The sequence below is a fragment of the Trachurus japonicus genome, chromosome 14, assembly GCF_045865225.1.
Source record: "Trachurus japonicus isolate A0001 chromosome 14, Traja_1.0".
NCBI lineage: Eukaryota > Metazoa > Chordata > Actinopteri > Carangiformes > Carangidae > Trachurus > Trachurus japonicus.
The window spans coordinates 28,898,060-28,912,850 of record NC_140920.1 but is presented as its reverse complement, the minus strand read 5'-3'; the positions used below and the strand labels follow the sequence as shown (position 1 = coordinate 28,912,850).

Sequence of the window (14,791 nt, the reverse complement as noted above, 5' to 3'; positions counted from 1 at the left end):
CGCGCTGTGCGTTTCAGAAGAATAAAAGTGTCAAGGCAGCGTCTTTGCTCCGCTGTGCCCCGTTAGTGATGATTTTGTCTTAAGTGATGAATTATTCCAAACACAGCTGCTGTGTGAGACTCGCAGTCGCACACACACAGACCGTTACATAAAAACCAGTGCAGCGCTGCTGAGTTCACACCGTGGAGGTCCAGGGGGGGCGAGCAGCAGACGGAGGTAACGGCGTTCCAAATGAAAACATCACCAGTGCAACAAAACTAAAAATCAGCTGACAGCGACACAAAGTTACTTTGTAATCAGATCAAGTTGACACAATACTAACATGTTGTAGAGTGGCAGTTGACACTCATTATGTCTCACTCATTTGCCTCAAAGAATGTGTCAGTAAGCCTGTCACAATTATGACATTTTAGTTGACTATTAATTGCTATAAAAACAAAGCGATAAAACAATTTAAAGCTCCAGTTGGTCGGACATTTCAAGACACTACACCGTCAGGTGCCTTTATGAACCTCTGAGGAGTTGCATTTTGTCCTAAATGACCCATTTAATGTCCGACTGAATATAGATCAGATCAGAATATAGTGACAGTTCCAGCAAATATGACTGAATAATTGTTACCAACTGAAGCTTTAATTGTCTTTTTCTGATCATTTTATGCCACTATAAGACTAAACATAGTTTAATAAAAGCCATTTGTTGGCTTTGAAACTAAATCCATGATGCTGATGTCAACAGATGTTTATCGAAATGTGGTCGTCGAGTATTAGAAGACGATGGGGTGTGATGTGATGATGTCATTAAAAGAGGACCAGTCAAACCTCAAATGGTGGAAACAGTGATGAAACGTGACATTTCCGTTCAGCTGTTTTTATACAGATGAATGGAAATGATTTTTATAATTGTGGTCAGCTCAAATAATTGTGATCAGGCCATTATGTAACAACTATGACAGGCCTGGTGTCAGGAGAGGAGAGTTCAGTATTGTCGCTGCAATTTGAATGTGTCATCCTCACGCTCATCCCTCATTCACACACTGTGATCAACACGTCTTCTTTCTCCTGGCGTCCGTTCAAACCTCACACACCGCTGTTTGAAAATAAACAACCTCTTACTCAGACACATTTAGAAACCCTCCTTCTCCTCAAATTAGATAACGTATGAAATGAGGTTATGAATCCAGCCGTTTGCTTTCATCAGCAACGATCGGTCCTGGATCAGCAGCTGATCTCTGATCCGGCATCTGACTGGTGTCTGGTGTCAGAGGAGTTCACCCCTCTCTCTGGGAGAGATTCCTCGCGAGCCACAGACAAAACCGCTGAGGCAGCTTTGTTTACTCACTGCTGAGGCATTAAAAAAAAGAAATAAAAAAAAGAAGGGCCGTCAGAATGGTGTAAGAGGAGGGGGCGGGACCATCGCACTTCCACTGACACATTGCTTTCATTGAAGAGCTGGGGCTGACAGGAAGATGTGAGGAAGACGAGTGCAGTGACTCTCCAGAGCCTCCATCTGCTTACTGTAAGGCAGATGACACACACACACACACACACACAGCTGCTAAAGTCTATTTCATTTAAGTTGGAGCTGCATCCTGTGACATTAATCAGGTTTACAGCCTCGGGACGCATTGATTTGGTTTTGGAAGTTTTACAAGCGACACATTTAAAAATGAAAAAAGGTTCAATTTGTAGATATCCTGACCTCAAAACTCCATTTCCCATGGTGCAACTGGATGCAGCCTTTCCTCTGCCTCTCCGCCTGGTTAATCAGGCCACAGGCAGACTTTTTGTTTTTTAATTTTCCAGTTATCATCATTATTTTTCTTCCACACTTGCTCCAGAGACCTGAAACAACCGACCGTGACAATTGAACCGATCGTCATCTGTGTAAGGAAAACATGTGATGTCATGTGAAGCTGGAATCCAAACGGGACCGAGTCCATCCCATAGACGACCACCGTCCCTCAGAGAGGCTGCAGGGGGCAGGAGGAGGAGGAGGAGGAGGAGGACGCAGGCCAGGCATTACAGCAGCAACCATTACACATGTAATGGCAAACATCCTGCCCCCCCCCCCCTCACCCCCTCACCCCACCACGGCTCCAAACCCCAAACCTCATTACACTAGAGTTAGTGCAGATCGGAGGAAAAAACTGTCTTCGTAGCAACACAACAAGGTCCTAAACTGGAGCGGAGACACGGCACAGCCAATCACAGCTCATCCTGGGACATCTGATACATCTGCTTGTGTTAGTGTTCCCTCAACACACACACACACACACACACACACACACACACACACACACACACACACACGAAGGCGTGACTGTGTTTCCTTCAAGCTTCACAATGGTTTCATCACAGCTCGGGCTCAGCCTTTTCTCTTCAGCCAGCAGACCCCCCCTCGAGACCCACACACACACACCCACACACACACACACACACACTAATGTAAGCAGTGGAGCGGGAAATTCAAACTGGCCCCATTTGCTGTTGTAGTCAAGGAAATGCTACGTAAAAAAAGGGCTGGATATGATTTCAGCCTCAGGATGAGAACAAGAAGTTTCAGCTGAGGATACGTCAGAGTTTTCCTGACAACTATGAAAATCTACAGTATAGCCTATCTATATTGTCTTAATAATAATTTCTTCCAAGTTTGCTCTGGAACTGGGTTTGTCAATATTTTTGTGTGAATTTCCCTTTTTTTTTTCTTTTTTTAGATCCACTTGAGGATTTGAACAATTCATCTTATTGGTATCACTTCCTGATCGCTGCCAATGAAAAAATAAAATTAGTCTACATAGATCAAACACTCCATTAAAAACACAGCTCCTGTTGGTGTTGGTGGGAGGGTGTGTGTGTGTGTGTGTGGATCTACTGTAATATTGACTTCTGTTCATTCAGATGCCCCCCAGCTCCCTGAGCAGAGGGAGCAGCTGGAACAGTGAGCGGTCACATGGAGAAGAAGGAGCAATATTTTCCACACTTCTTAAAGATCCACGTAGGAATCCTCCTCACACAGTCCACGGCTAATGAAACCCGACCCGTGCAGCACAGGGTTAACTCTTCACTGTGTCCACACACACACATACACACATACACACACACACACACACACACACACACAACACAACACAACACACTACAGTTAATTAACGAGTGGCTACTAATGAAATATCAACTCCACACTGTCTGAACCAGCTGGTTTTCTTACCTCGGCTCCATAGCGCCGCACCGACCCTCAGGTTTGATGACACGAGTTCAAAAAGAAAAGTCCAAAGTGCAACAACTGTCCACTATCGCCGTGTCGGTGTTGGAGCGGTGACACCTGAACTAAAAAGACAAAACCAGCGGAGAAAGTTGACGTGAAGCAGCAGCAGCGTCTCCTCCGGCGGCTGAGGCTGCAGTGGAGGTCTGGACTCGAGCAGGGGATCAGAGGAGCAGCGGTGCAGTGGAGAGGCGGCCTCCCTCCCTCCCTCTTTCTCTCTTTCTCTCTTTCTCTCTCTCTTTCTCTCTGCTCTGTCAGCCTCTCTCTCCGCTGCCAGCCCCGTGCTGCCTTCACGACCTCCCGGAAATACAAAAGCGCATCCGCGAAGGGGCGCTGATAAAGCTAATTATGGTGTGATAAGCAAATACGAAGGAGTGAGTAGGCCTGAACTACAACTGACTAACTAAATAAATACTTAATGATTCCTGGAAAACACAGGAATAATAAATAGCCCACGAACCGGCCACATTAGCCGCCACTGTGCGGCCAACTTCCTCCATCAGATGACAGACAGACTGAAACACAGCTGCTTCGTGCTGCTGGAGTATTAGCCTACTGTAGGAAGAGATGATTCATTATGTTTCAACTTCACAGTGAAGCCCTGCTTCCTATTACTGGCTCATCCGTGTGCTACATTTCAACATTTCCGATGGCATTTGAAGGAGGCAAAGGAATTAAAAAGCCAAGATCCAAACTGGTGGTTTAACAGTGGAAAATGCTCTTTTTGATTACACACACACATGCGTACCAAACGCACAAACACCCACACACACACACATGCTCCTAACAAGCAGCATATGACATACTATAGGATCAACGGCCCAGCCTTGATTTCTACTTCTCCCCTACAGGGCCCCTCAGCGCCCTGAAGACATGATCTTATTATTTCTTTAAGTAGATCCGTCCCCATGCTGACACGCCGAGTCAAAATAAAGTCAAACTAATTTGTTGTTGATCCAAAATCACAAGACTGCAGTCCAACTCTTCAGCTGCATGAGATCTCGTCAACCTGACAAGCCATAAAGAACCTGGCTGAAAACCCTGCTGTGTATATCCTGCTTTATGTTATTTAATCCCCTGCAGTTCAGAAGGAAACACTGTATATATATTTGTATTATCAAATGACACTTGAAGAATGCTGCGCTGACTGTTATGTACTAAGATGACTGAGTTGCTGACAGTTCATCCAAACTGTAATTCTTCTTTTAAACCTCCCACACATTAATGATGAGTTTTGAGGCCCATTGAAATAAAGTTATGCAACATGTCAAGCAGTCAAGCTGCAGTTTACGTCCATTGTCGGTCCAGACTCGTGTGTGGAAGGTTCTAGAGGAATGTAATAAAAGGTATTATGTGTAAGGGGAAGTTATATTGAAAGAAGTTAAGGCAGATTCAAATTCCTTGTACAGTATGTGTCCTTCGGCAATGAATCTCATTCTGATAAAAGCAAGTTGTAGCTGTGATAACAGACAATACCTCAAATATGCTGCTGCAGAAAAGCAGGAGGGGTTGAATGGATGTGCTGCACTCAGTACGTTTTATCTGTTTGAAAATGTAAAATATTTTGAAACTTTGTTATAATCTAATTAAATCAGACTGTGGCAGAAGACTCACACAGTCATTTTTTGCAGATTCGAATTTTCCTGATAATTCTTCTGTATTTTCACTGAGGAGGTCTCTAATGCAGGACTTCTTCCTGTAGTCCCCCTTAGTATTTTCCACCCATCCATTGTCTATGATGTTTATCCATGCAGGGTCGTGGTGGGGGTCTGGAGCCAATCACAGCTGACGTAAAGCGAGGGTGGTGTACACTGTGGACAGCTCATCACCAGTCTATCACATGTCCATGGGCTGTGAAAGGAAGCCAGCCAGAGGGAGAACATGCAAACTGCCCTGAGTATGATGTACCATTAATTGGTTCTTTTACTCAAGTAAAGGATCTGAAGTCTCCTGCTATTAAATGCCTGAGGTATCTGCACCGACTGTGAGCAGTGAGGGACATTACAGAGAAAGACAAAGTGAATTCAACTCATGTTTGTTCTGTGCAGCACAGCTCACACCGCCTGTCCTACACCAGCACCTAAAGACCAGAGACACAAGGTGAGACGATAACATCTGAGGCAGAGCGAAGCCAGCAGTATCACTATTTAATCCCTGAACCAATCACGTGGGAGATCTGTAATATCCAGCGTGAGGCTGAGTAAACAAGGCCCTTCTCTCTTTAAATACATTTGTCTGTTCATCGAATGAGTTCAGCATCAGCGGCTGACACTGACACAGTGGAGCAGGTTGCCTGTAGGCGAGGCACAGCACCGGGCGGGCAGCCTATACACAGGAAACAGTGATGTCATACAGCATGACAGGATAAGAGCTTATGTTAGATTCATTTATCTTACAGCTGCTGTTTTGCATGGATGTGAATGAGCTCTTTCACTGCTGGGATCTAGACACACTGATGAGTTATGTTTCAGAGTGGTAAAAGCAAGGCTGTGAATTTTAATTCCTACCTGCTAGTTAAAACGTCTGTGACAAAACATCACAGTCCACATTCACCGAGCACCTTCAGGCTAAAAGTAGCTCCTCACTTGCCAATTTAAGGGGGGAAAAAAAAAACTAAATTCAGGGCTCGTCTGACAGAAAAAGTGAAAGTAGCGACTAAATCTGTGAGAGAAGCTAGAAGGAGTGGAGACGACTCCTCACTTACTAAAGACCAATCACAGAGTCGTAAAGGAGCTGCTGTCATTCCACGCTGCGATGTGTTGGAAACCTCACATGATGAATTACTAAAAAGATCCGACTCAGCTGCGAGGGAACGGTGATTGTTGTGGAGTTTGTGAGTGAAGCAGAAACATCTGTCACCGACTGAAACAGCCCAGTCGGTGCTACAGAGGAATAAAGCAGCTCCGTGGCTTCAGTGATCTACCAGGTGCGATCGCTGCTCTAGGTGGAACACATGGTGCTCAAGATGGAGAAAACACACCCACACACAGGGTGTGTTTGATGCTGCATGTACAGATGTAGACACTGTTGCAAAGTGTGCAGGATCCACATGATTCATGGATGTTGATAAAGAGGTTCCTGATGCAGCTGTTTGAAGGGATCATGTAACAGCTGGTTGACACTTGGTGGGGGTCTACTCACACCTTAAAGGTACATTGTGTAGGAATTACTCCCATCTAGCGTTGCGGTTGTAGATCGCAAGCAACTCAGTCGTATTTTTCATGCTGCATTCACGTGAAATTGGGCAGACGGCAGACGGACGACAGCATAAACAAGCCTCTATGTAAACAAGTGGTCCGTCAGCACGAGGCAAAACAATACACGTGACAATATGTTGTCATGGCGATGTCGTATTGTTTACCTGACCCACGTTTTACCGGCTTTCTCTGGACTTCTGTGACTGAAATGACATCTGGTTTGTTAGCGACGGCCGTCTGCCCGACTGCAGGTGAATGCAGCTTCAGTGTAACGCTCCATTCCTCCTCACTGCGTTACCACGGTGACTGTTCACAGACGCCACCTCCACCTGAGCCGACAGCTCCGGTGTCTCCGCTGAGTTTCCGTGGTTACCTACCGTCACGCTGCCACTGAACGTAAAAACATGGCGACACCACATGGCAGCAGCACCGAGCTTACCGTCTCCATGGAGATATGAATGATATGAACGGCTCATTCAGAGCTGAAAGGAACACTTCACTTTGTTGATGGGGGAGATTACTGATGAATGAAAAATATACTTTTGAATGAAAATTTTACACACTGGACCTTTAACCCACAGCTGGGAGCACAGTTTCATTACAAAAGGAACAGATACACACCATAGCCTACAACTAATGAGTTTTTAGGTTCAGTTAGATGAGTTTTATCCACAAAAACCTTGTTTGTCTCTCAGTATTTTTCATTATTACTGTGGGAAGTTACCAAGCGTCTTCACTGGCACAGACCGATCCTACATGAACCAATCACTGTGGCTCCTACAAGCGAGTCACACTCATACTTTTCATTCTTGCAGCTTTGTGAAGAGGACTAAGGAGAAAACTTTCAGCTCCAAAACTTTAAATACAAGAGGCTTGGTGAACTGTCAGTGGTGAGGTGAAATACGGGCTGTAAAGTAAGAACTCCAAGTTGCGAAAACACTGACGCTGTGGGTCAAAATAACGACACAATATGAGGGCAGCGCACAATTATCTCTCTGTTTCACACGCTCACTCTGTTTATGACATGGTTGTTAGTAAGTAATCCAACACAGCCCCCCCCCCCCACCACCACCACCACCACCCCAAACAAAGGTGTGGTCCACAACAACAGCCTGTTATTGAACCCCCCAGAGCAACAACACACTATATAAGGGGCCTCATTCAGTTTCACAGCACCAGGAAATGACTGAGGAGCCTGAAGAACAGGAGGACAAATCTCACTCTGTCTCACACATTCTCTCCCTCACATAACCAGCTGTCTTGGCTTATATGTGCTCACAGCTGCCCAGATCTCTGGTCCCCAGACATGACGAGAGCCTGCACTGAGGTGGAGAGGTGGGGAGGAGAGGGGGGGGGCTCTACATCTGGGTCAGCAACTGGTAGGTCTGCTGGGCCGTCTGGGGAGGAAAGACATCTCTTATTCAAAGATCACAGGTTTTTGTTTTCAAACTGATGTTGACGAGCGTTTTTCCAGAGAGGAGAGGACACGAGGACATGGATCAAAGGACTGATCACCGATTTCTTTCTTTTTTTTTCTTTTTTTTTAGGGGGGCACTGCAGCATGTAACTGCCGTGGTTTTACTGGGCAGCAGCAAAGGTTACAGTGGTGAGCAGAGGGGATCTGAGCGGAGCGGCGATATATTTTCACAGAGCCCGTGCAGCTCCCTGCAGGAATGTGCTCTTTCAGTCGCCATGGAGAGGGGAGACAGATTCTTACTGTTGCGGGACAAAGCTTAACGCTGAATGGATGGGTTTACAGGCCCCCTCATTGTAAAAGGATTAAATAAATCAAGGCCGGTCCAGACCTAGCACCACAGCACCCCCGCCGCGGCCTTTCAGCTCCGACCAAACGCACACACACACACAAACACAACTGGTCCTCATCTAGACCGGGGGGCTGAAGGGATATTGTTCCTCACCACTCCCACAACTTTTGCATACTTCAAATCTGACACATCTCCATAACACAACAGCACGATAAGAAGAATATTCTAGTAAAAACTAGAATTACCACATCGCTGCTTATCCACTCATATAAACCTGGACTAACGGGTTTAAAAGACTTTTCTTTGGCCATTTAAACTTCATCAGTGAACATTCTTATCACATTTAAAGACGTTTCCTTGAGGTGTAACAGAGACGTTGTGTTTACAAGGCCAACATTGTGTTTTGTGAGGTCTGCATGACCTTGACCTTTAGCCTTTGACCACCAACACCTCATCTATTCATCCTGAGTCCTGGTGAATGTTTGAGCCACATATTTAAAGAGCTCTCTGGAGGTGTTATGGAGACATCAGGGAAGCGGAGAACAACACTCTCCAGTTGTGACCGTCCCCGGTGCGGAGGAATAGAAAATATATTAAAGGGAGAGTTCAACATTTTGGCAAATTCGCATATCATCATAATTCCTATAGTCATAGCAGTAGGTTCATCACCTTTAATTATCGGTGCATGTTGTTTTGAGAGCAGCGGGGCAGAGACGTGAGCTGCTCAGTGAACACAATGGAGGTGAATGGTACAGGTCCCCTGTCCCTCATCAAACTCATCAAATACACAATCCAACAACTCCAAAATGCTCTCATGGAGAAGTTGTGACCTGCACATTCACCACGCTATGAAATAATCACATATAATTATGAGACGCAGTTGTTTTCAAGGCAAATAGCCGGAACTACATTCCGGACACGGCTGCTGGGCGGAGTGATTTCAAAAGCGCAAGTAGTTCCCAGTATTTGCTTTGTGTGTTGTAATGTTGCATAATTGTACATGATTATCTCATAGTGTGGTGAATGTGCAGGTCACAACTTCAGTTGCCTGACGGCACTGGGGTAGAAGCTGTTGGTCAATCTGGATGTGTGGGACCTTGTTGATCTGCACCAATAATTAAAGGTAATGAACCAACTCCTATGACTATAGGGATTATGGCAACAGGCGAATTTGCCAAAATGTTGAACTATCCCTTTAAGAGGCAAATTTAAAGGGAAATATGATCATTATTTACATCAAACAGACATTTTCTCATTAGATTCAATAGAGACACACAAACACACACATGCACACACACAGGACAAGACCTACTCTCATATTGCTCTGTCATAATAGTGGATTATTACTGCACAGCCAGATGTGTGTATAGTCTGACTGAGAGTGGAGATTAGTGTGTTAAAGGTCACAGACAGGACAGTTCACTCAGCGCACCAGAAAATCTTCACGTGAGGAGCGAAGCTGGAACCGAAGCTTCACTCCAGCTGTGACAAAACTGTGACAGACACACAGACGAGTCATGTTAGAGCCACACAGTGCAAACACATCACTCGGGGTGGGGGGTGTGGGGTTACTTTGTGGTTAAAGGGGGGGATGGGAAGGAGGGGGGGGTTGCGACACACTGAGGGGGGGCTTTTGTCTACCTGAACTTAGGCTGTAGTGGTTTAGCGGGTCGGCCACCCATGCACTGTCCTGTATTACATTCTCCATCTCCAAGTCTGCATGCGGCCCGATGGACAGATGGACCAATAGACAGATGGATGGATGGATGATGGAGACATAAGAGAATCAGCAGAGGGAGAGAAGCACTTCAAGTTAGAGAACAGATCAACTGTGTACTGGGCCTGAGAGCTGTGCAAATCAGCTGTTATGTGAGACAGATTAAGTATGTGGATATGAAACATTCATCAGTAAATTCTTTTTTGTTTTTGTTTTTACGTTTCTGTTATAATCCATACGATTTTAAAACCTTATCTTTCTTTCTATTTATCATCCATGTTGACATTGTCATTCAGTGACGTGTCCAGTCTGTGGGGGAGTTTTCATTGTCAGCAGCAGACTGAGTTGTTCCCAGCTGATGTAAGCACCCGGGACTGACAGGAAGCGATGCAGCCTTTAATCCACTGTTACTGATTCTAACGTCCTCTCACTGACATCAGCCCCGCTGTTAACCCTTCACTCTCCAACACGGGCTCAGAGCTGCAGGAAGCTACTTCCTATAACTCCCTAAGAACTTTTTCTCTTTTCCCAGTGCTGCTCTTGGTGGGAACTGTTGGGTCTGTAAGTAATATCATAAAGACGAGGTCTGGACCTGCTCTACTTGAAATGTGACCTGATATTACCTCTGTCATGAAGTGTTGCTATACAAATAACTTGAGCGTGATGCCATCGCTGCTAGCTCACATTGTCCGCTCTCATAGGCAAACACAGGGTGGGTTAGCTCAAACTGTGGCTGCTCATCAAAAACACATCAACAAAACAAGACAATGGACTTTGTGAAGTAAGTTAAAGTGATGGTGTAAGCAGGAGCAGCCACAGTGAGCTGTAGAAACGCTCTATGCAGCATGAAAACACACTAAAAAGCTCCGTTATTATCTGATAACACCTGTTGCTCCTACTGACAAATTAACTCCTGAGGCCCTCTGAACTCTGGGAACTATGGAGTTAAATCACATTTGTTATTAGCAGCAGACATTTGGTGTCACCGGTGTCTAATATTGATATTTATTTATATTGAGATAATATTTCTCATAAATAATTTCTCATATAAAATCTGTATATGTGAGTCACAATATAGTAACAACTTTGTAATGGTACTATACGCACATGGGAGCAGATAAAACTTCATATCAAGGCCCCAAGCGTATATATTGATACTCCAATCATGAAAATATTGATACTCCAATCTGTGAAAATCATGCTTTCATACCTGGCCTAGATGACATTGCTTTCTCTGCTTGGAAACAGAAAGGCATTAATAACATAAATGATTTGTATAAGGGGGGGAAATTTTGCCTCGTTTACACAGCTACAAGCCGAATATGGAATACCTGCCTCGGTTTTTTTCAGGTTTTTACAGATTAGAGATTTTGTTAAAAAAAATATACCAAATTTTGAAGTTTTGAATAAACATAATGTGTTAGAGACTATTAATGGTCTTGACCTGGGCACTCGTGGGGCAATTTCCGTTTTCTATCGAATGCTTCATGATGGAGCTACAGTGAATTCAGAAATGTATAAAAAAGAGTTGAATATGGAAATAACTGGTGAAATTTAGGAAGAATGTCTATGAAATGTACAAAACTGAGATTCTACAATGAAGATAGAGGGGATAAGTTTGATAAAACATGGGACCTGTACTGAATTACCTTAAAGATATGAGCCCATAGACACTGGCTATTGTACAAAACCTCACAGTGCAAAATTTTAAAATTGAAAATTGAAGGTGGTATTGTAATCGGGGGTGGGACATAAATAAATGTGTACTTCTTCCCATTCCTTTCAAATATGTACAGTATTTATATTCACCTATTGCTGCTTTCTTTTCATGGTCCTTTTTTTCATTGTAAAGAAAAAGAGGGAATATCCGCACACTGGATTAAAGCTCCCATTTATTGGATACTTGCTTGCAACGTTTCGACCAGATGTGGTCTTCCTCAGGCGACTAGAGAAATCCTATGACTATCCAGCACCTGGCCTAAAATAGGCATTGGATGTGTGCACAACTACCCTGTTTTTCTGCCTTTTCTTCATTGTCAGATATTGGAATAAAGCTAAACTGAACTGAACCAGATCAATTTAGATTAAAATCATAAGGATTATAACTTCAGCAGTTAACTCTGATGTAGTAATTGTGATATGTGTGTGTGTGGCTGAGTGAGGCTGGGGTGAGTGGACGGTGGGTGGATGAAGTGTGTATACCAACACGCACAGGGTGGGAAGAGACTCCAAGAAGCAGGCTGCAGGCCAGAGCAGGGGGAGGCTGAGGCAGAGGAGTCACAGTCAAAATGCAAACAAATCAAAGACACATGCTAACACAACTGTACGACGTCCCTGCGCAGTGAGACAACAACATGTTAGAGATACGCTCAGGCAGCGGAGAACAAAGCGGTGCAGGTCTGACACGGGGAGACACAGGCGGTGACAGCTCCACATTCACTCAGTTCTTCACTGGTCATGAACCGAAACCAGGGTCTGTTCATTTAGAGTTAACATGACAGCTCACAGGGAATCTGTGGTTAACAAATAAAGACACGTGCAAAACAAGAAAAGAAAAAAAAAAAAAAGCAGTAAGACATTGCTGAAGAGCAGCAGGGGAGGGGGCAGGCAGATTAAGTCAAGCCTTCAGCAGTGGTGTGTGTTGTGTGTGCACTGAGCAGGATGCATGTCTGATCGGTCACACAGGCCCAAGAAATGTGGATTTGGTGGAACCGCTGGTTTTTTTCCCTCCTCACGAATTCCAGATTCCAGAGTTTGTGCTGTGCCTGGGAAACCCGGCTCCAGTGGGACAGCGGGGACACAGTCCGTCAGTCAGTCAGTCAGTCAGTCAGTAGAGTGGACGCTGTGACGTGGCTTCATACTAGACGCTAAGGTGTGATCAGAAAGACTATACTGCGTGCACAATTAGTAGTATCAGTATTTTGATCATTTTTATACACATTTTCCACTTCAACCTGTATAATACATAAAATGTTTGGAAAATGTGTCTTCAGAGTTCCTGGCAGCTTCACATTTAATTCTTTCCAGTCTTTAGCCGTTTTTGCGTCTTTTTTTCTCCACACATTTCTTGCGACCCTGTTGTCTACTGTATGTGCAGCAAAACATTTGACTTTTCGGAAAACACGCCCCAATGATTTAGCTATCCACCTGAAAGGCATTTTACAACTTTTCACTTTTCAGAGTCTGTTAAATCTCTTTTTTGACCCATTTTGTCTGAGGTAAAGAAGTTGCCTAATAATTATGCACACCTTAAAGGGACAACGAGGAGTTTCTATTTGGTTATAAAAAAGTCTCACGTTAATGTGGATGAATCTCCGCTACCCACACTTGTTAATGGGCCCATTTTCGATAAATCTATGGTTTTGTCTCTATGGTTATTTTGTTATTATTAGTGGTGGTGGAAATGCTGGTCAAGCCGACCAGCATTTCTTTACTTTCGGTTTCGCAGCGAGTCATGAGAATAACGCAGCTGAATCGCCGTTTATGGTCGGAAGTACGGCGGTATCTGATCGTCTTTGAACCTCTGACTTTAATTATTGATGAATGAAAACATGAGTCTGTCTTGCGCCGGTCAAAGAATTTTACGGTGCGGAGGCTCATAAATGTAGTGAGAAAACACTTCGCTTTTCCAAAACTCCTTGTTGTCCCTTTAATATAGGGTGTTGATCACTTTTTAAATTTCTTTTATTGAACCAGGTAAAAAAGACCCGTTGAGATTGAGATCTGGCCAAGAAGGCAGCAGCACACGTCGTCAACAAACATCCATAAGATACAAATACATTACAATAAATAGGGCCACTATTCAGTGTAAGTCAAAACAAAGTGCAAGGAGCAAGGGAGTCATGGTGGCAAAAATGGTCAAAAGCAGAGTCACCGTTCAATTGATTTTGACCCTCCCTCAATACACAAATACACATCACCTCATTATGCTTAAATCCAACAAACATTCAAGTTTATATAGGCTGAAGTTGGAAAATATGTATAAAAATGACAATAAGGTCAAAATAATCACTTTCCTAATAATTGTGCAAACAGTGTAAGGACCTGATGTGTGCGACTGAGTGTGTGGCACTGACTGCACAGTGTTGGAGCTCTGTCTCTGATTCCCTGGATGACCTCATGTGTTTGTCTCTGGCACTCGGAAGCAAACTCAAGAGCTTATCAGTCAGCTCAGGTCTGGATGCCTGTAGATTAACGGTTATTTGCAGTCGATTTGCATAGTGCTGAGTCAACATCAAACAGTTAGCTATGCACTCCTAGAGATGATGTGTTCAAATGCTGTGGAAGTTCCACTACGTGTGTGTACTGGTGGCGACTAAACAGACCTCAACATGAACTCGGGACAAAACAAATGTACAACTCATCTGCATTTCACTCAGTCCATTATTCAGTTAATGATGCAGGGGAAATCCATTACACACACACACACACACACACCATCCACATCCTGAAAGTGCAGCTATCATTGATGACTTCCTGTGAAGATTCAAAAAGGAGGAGGAGGAGGAGGAGGAGGAGTACCTGGTTTTGGCACGGAGTTGGTCATGGACTGTGGCACTTTATCGTTAATGAGCTCCACACACTCACTGGGAAAGAAGCCGACCTGGACAGGAAGAAGCAGAGACGGCAGGTGAGGAGGGGGGGGGGGCGTCGCCATGTTTACATACCAAAATAAAAAGAGTGAAACTGACACAGTAACTGTTATATAATAGCACTGTCCAGGGTTCCTACGCAAGTATGGAAAGTATGGAAAAGTATGGAATTTGATTTTATACATTTCCAGGTCTGGAAAAGTATGGAAAATGGAAACTATTATATGGAAATATATTTTTCTTAATACTTGTCTG

General features: G+C 44.2%; 1 protein-coding gene across 4 annotated transcripts in view; it reads right to left on the bottom strand.

Moving 5' to 3' along the window:
• arhgap32b (Rho GTPase activating protein 32b) overlaps positions 1–14,791 on the bottom strand; it is a 159,087-nt gene that overhangs the window by 23,730 nt on the left and 120,566 nt on the right. For 2 of the 4 annotated variants that reach the window (XM_085798742.1, XM_085798745.1), the window contains 3 exons: positions 14,466–14,547; positions 12,157–12,207; positions 9,869–9,943 (listed from right to left, as the gene is read on the bottom strand). In XM_085798742.1, coding sequence (XP_085654868.1) covers positions 9,869–9,943; positions 12,157–12,207; positions 14,466–14,547 — 208 coding nt within the window. The remainder of the gene's footprint in view (positions 1–9,868; positions 9,944–12,156; positions 12,208–14,465; positions 14,548–14,791) is intronic. The other 2 variants (XM_085798743.1, XM_085798744.1) reach the window with 2 other exon arrangements.